The sequence below is a fragment of the Akebia trifoliata genome, chromosome 16, assembly GCF_017979445.1.
Source record: "Akebia trifoliata isolate Shusen 1 chromosome 16, ASM1797944v1, whole genome shotgun sequence".
In the NCBI taxonomy this organism is placed as follows: Eukaryota; Viridiplantae; Streptophyta; class Magnoliopsida; order Ranunculales; family Lardizabalaceae; genus Akebia; species Akebia trifoliata.
In genome coordinates, this window is record NC_141390.1 from 3,046,512 (window position 1) to 3,050,370 (window position 3,859).

General features: G+C 37.0%; 1 protein-coding gene across 1 annotated transcript; it reads right to left on the reverse strand.

Moving 5' to 3' along the window:
* Positions 1-2,040: 2,040 nt before the first annotated feature.
* On the reverse strand, positions 2,041-3,627 carry LOC147382277 (endochitinase EP3-like). The gene is made up of 2 exons (XM_086429228.1): positions 3,167-3,627; positions 2,041-2,598 (listed from the first exon to the last, which is right to left on the reverse strand). Exons 1-2 carry the CDS (start codon positions 3,582-3,584, stop codon positions 2,186-2,188), a joined length of 831 nt encoding a protein of 276 aa, XP_086285354.1. The 5' UTR covers positions 3,585-3,627; the 3' UTR covers positions 2,041-2,185.
* Positions 3,628-3,859: the final 232 nt, after the last annotated feature.

Genomic DNA, 3,859 nt, shown 5'->3' on the forward strand with positions numbered 1-3,859 from the left:
CTCAGTCACCAATAAGTTCCTCCAATTTCTTCGTGTTTTTTTATATTATTTTATTGGTTATAATATATTGTTTTTACAACACATAACGAGAATCAGAATTCACAACACATTAGAATATGAAAGTGTCGTATAAAAAGCCTTGGGAGTGCCACCATCAGGCAAGAGAGAATGATTGAATTGTTGGTGACAATAGAGGGCCGTACATCCTACCTTGCTGCATAGCTGACAAGTGGATTAAAGTAGTTTGGTCATGTTCCACGACCAACATTTTGTCCTCGTCCACAATTGAGATTGTTGTGTGTACTGCTTCTTCGGCCACGAGAATCTTGTCTTCCTCGATGAGAAAGTGCTGCGTCTCTTGTAGTACCATTTGCTAAAATGTTGGTGGAATTTGAATGTGTGTCATTGACACGAATTTCGTAGATAATCTAATAGGCACATCACGAGTAGTAATTCATGTGACAAAGGGGCTGTATTTTGTACTTAGTTCTACTAGAATATAGAGGATCAGATCACCATTGTCAATAGGCTTAAAAACTATGGCAAGCTAGTCTGCAATGGTTTTGGCATTAAGTAAATATTCAGACATTGAGTCTGCATCTTTCTTGAGTTGGTGTAATTGAAGACGTAATTGCATTATTCTAGTCTATGAGTGGTGGGCATAAGTGGTCGCCAATCAATTTCACACAGCTTGTGAAATGGAAATCCCAACCATCGCGATGTAGTCGGGATTGATTTCAATATCACCATCTTTTTTTGCTGGTAGAAATTGAGGTGGGCAGGTGTCATGCCATCAACAAAACCCATGAGGTTGTGCCCTTTTAAATAGGAACCTCCAAAATAAATAACTAATAGGAGATAGGTTAATTGGTAGGAAATGGTGGATGTAGGATACAGGGATGGTGGTTGTTGAAGACATGTTTATAGTAGTATGTCTACCAGGAAATCGAAATTTTTTTTTGAAGCAGAAATCCCACTTTAAAATTTTGGTAGAACCCTCTTAATTGGATTACAAGTGCTATTCCAAGAAAGTATCCCAAATATTAACAAAAATGGGCGTGAAATAAATGCAAAATGCCACATGTCATGTTAGAAGGAGGGTTCCTCCAAAATTTTGAAGCGGGCTGGTCGGGTCAAAGTCGAACCTAAGAAATATGTAAGTCATATGCATCTCTATAACTTCATTTAAAGTAATATATAGCTAATTTATAGAGAATCAGCTGATTATAATTAACAAAGCTCTCTTTAGACTTTTCGTGATCAATGCCACTGCTTTGATCTATTAGTAATTAATTCATTATGTTTATGCATTACATTAAGGGTGGCATTCGGAGGCCCTAAAGAGAGCCAAACATTGTGCCAAACATTTTTTAAATGTATGGGTTAGAGGTTTTAAGATGTGCTATTTTTTGTGAGGATGATCTCTATGATGAGGAAATCATCTTCACCAAAAATCAGTCCATTCCGAAACTTTTAACCTCATCAAAAGCGGTTTATAAAACGCAGGCAGTCCACAATTCTTCAACTTGTAAACATGTAGCAAGATAATTTACCTACTAGATGATTTCTTAATCATTTTAATTATTTTTACTTTGCAATCTTTAATCTAATTTATTTAGATCATTTGATGATGAATTGAGATATGCATACATAGTCACGTAAGATCTTTATAATTGTGGACGGAAAATGAGGAGACGAAATGATTGTCCCTGAAAAATGTGATTTTCATGTATACTATATATTGCACATTTTCCCTCCCAAAGAGATTTTCCACCCTTGAAGATGTCCTAGAAAATAATAAACTAAAATCAACTCTCTTTTTGACATTTTCCTATGTACAAATAATAATTCATTTTCCCATTATTATTTTCTCTAGCACAGAGTTCATATTCCATTGAAAAGGAATAATCTAGAATCATAGATGCAAGAGTAAGCATAAGTTGACTCATCGATTCTCACTAATTTAAATTTCGAACCATATTTCATTAAAATATCTTTTACATATAAAGTAAGCGATATCACACTAAAATGACAATGATCTTAACAAAATGAAGACATTATTGTTATCAATTCTTTGCCAAAACAATTTTCGCTACATATTCCACTCTTTATTGCCTCGTAATTTATTCTCATACACTAAAAAGAAGGACCAAACCAATATTTAGATGATCATTTTGCTATAGTTCTAACATCTGAGGTTGTCACCTGGTGACACACCCAACTGGTTACAATAATCGGTAAAATACCGGACCCTTGCTTCAACAGCTCCTGAGTTTCCACCGTTACATTCAAGAGCACCATTGATTGCTCTGATTGTGGCACCAAACCCTTGGTTCGATGTTATGATTGAATGAACATTGTTCATCCAAAACCACAAGGCAGTCTTGAATGCCACAACAGGGTCGTTGGCCACAGTTTCTGGAGCGTTTAGGCCATCGAATCCAATGCTATTTCCTGCTGGGCCGTAGTTGTAGTTCCACGAGAGTTGAATCGGTCCTCGGCCATAGTATCCCTTGCCGGCAACGCATGGATATTGAGTATTGGTCTCATCACAATAGTCCTTGGAGGCACCATCTATCTCTTCTATGTAACAAAAGTCTGTACAAGCAAGACATTTAAAAGGGTATTTAGTGATTTATCAAAATGTGAATGCAATCATAACCTATGTTTTAAAATTCATTTAGTCGATTCGGAATTTGAATGAGTCGTTTCAACCAGAAACTTGGCTGAGTTAACTCAGTTAAAGTTGGAGTGGATTCAATCTTAATTTGCTTGAATGAATGAACTTGATTAAGTAGAAAATGCATCCTAGTCAACACAGAAATACTCGGATTAGAAACCCAAATGTGGACGTGTCCCGCCATTATAATATGATGCCATTAGACATCAGTGCTCTATTATGTCGATATAATATACCTTTCTAAACTTTTGAGTTTTGATCGACTAGATCATTTCAAAATAAGTTTTTGGATCTGTTGACTCACGACAAAGCACACAATCTCAATTAACCATTGAAAAGTGTACCTCGAGGATATATCACTTACCCCTAAGATAAAACATATCTATTGGATTAATTTCATGTTCCAATGGTTGGGATTGTGTGTTTTGCCATGAGACACCAAACCCGAGCCATAAAAGAAAAAGAAAATAAGGATGGTAAACTTACGTCCAGTCTCATGTGTGACATGGGCAAAGAAAGCTGCGATCTCGCGCTTTGAGTCATCTTGGGATCCAACAGTACCGAACCGAGGGTACTTATCTAGGGCTTGAAGGAACCTATCTCGCGAATAGAAGTTTTTGCCCACGCACCCTCCATCGGCCTGATTAATAATACCATCAAAGAAACTTTGCGTTACAATGTCAGCAACTGAGACATCATTGGTAGGTGGTGGCGTGTCACATGGGCCTTGTTGACATCCGGTGCCACAATAGTCGGGGCCATTGCCACAATACCTAAATCGACTGCAACATAGGTCTTGAGAACAACCACAATTCTGACCCACAACGGAATCAGACAGAATTGTGACAAGAATTCCGATGGAAATTAGGGTTAGTAAGGTCTTCATGGTAGAAGGGGATACCATTATTGAATAATAATAAGGTTTTGGAGGAAGAATTAAAACAATGTGTTATAAGAATGTGGCATAAGGTTTGGATGTATTTATATTGTAGTATGGAGGAAGGGTTCAAAAGTGAAGACTGTTGACTTTGGCAACGTTACTGTACGCGCTTAATTTGACTTTGAATTTTCAGAGTAGAAAGTCAAATTTAGATGTGGAAGCTTCTATAATTCCATGGAAAAAAAAAAAAGCAAAAGTGATTGGGCATGCGTTTCACACTGTGCTGACGTGGAGGTATG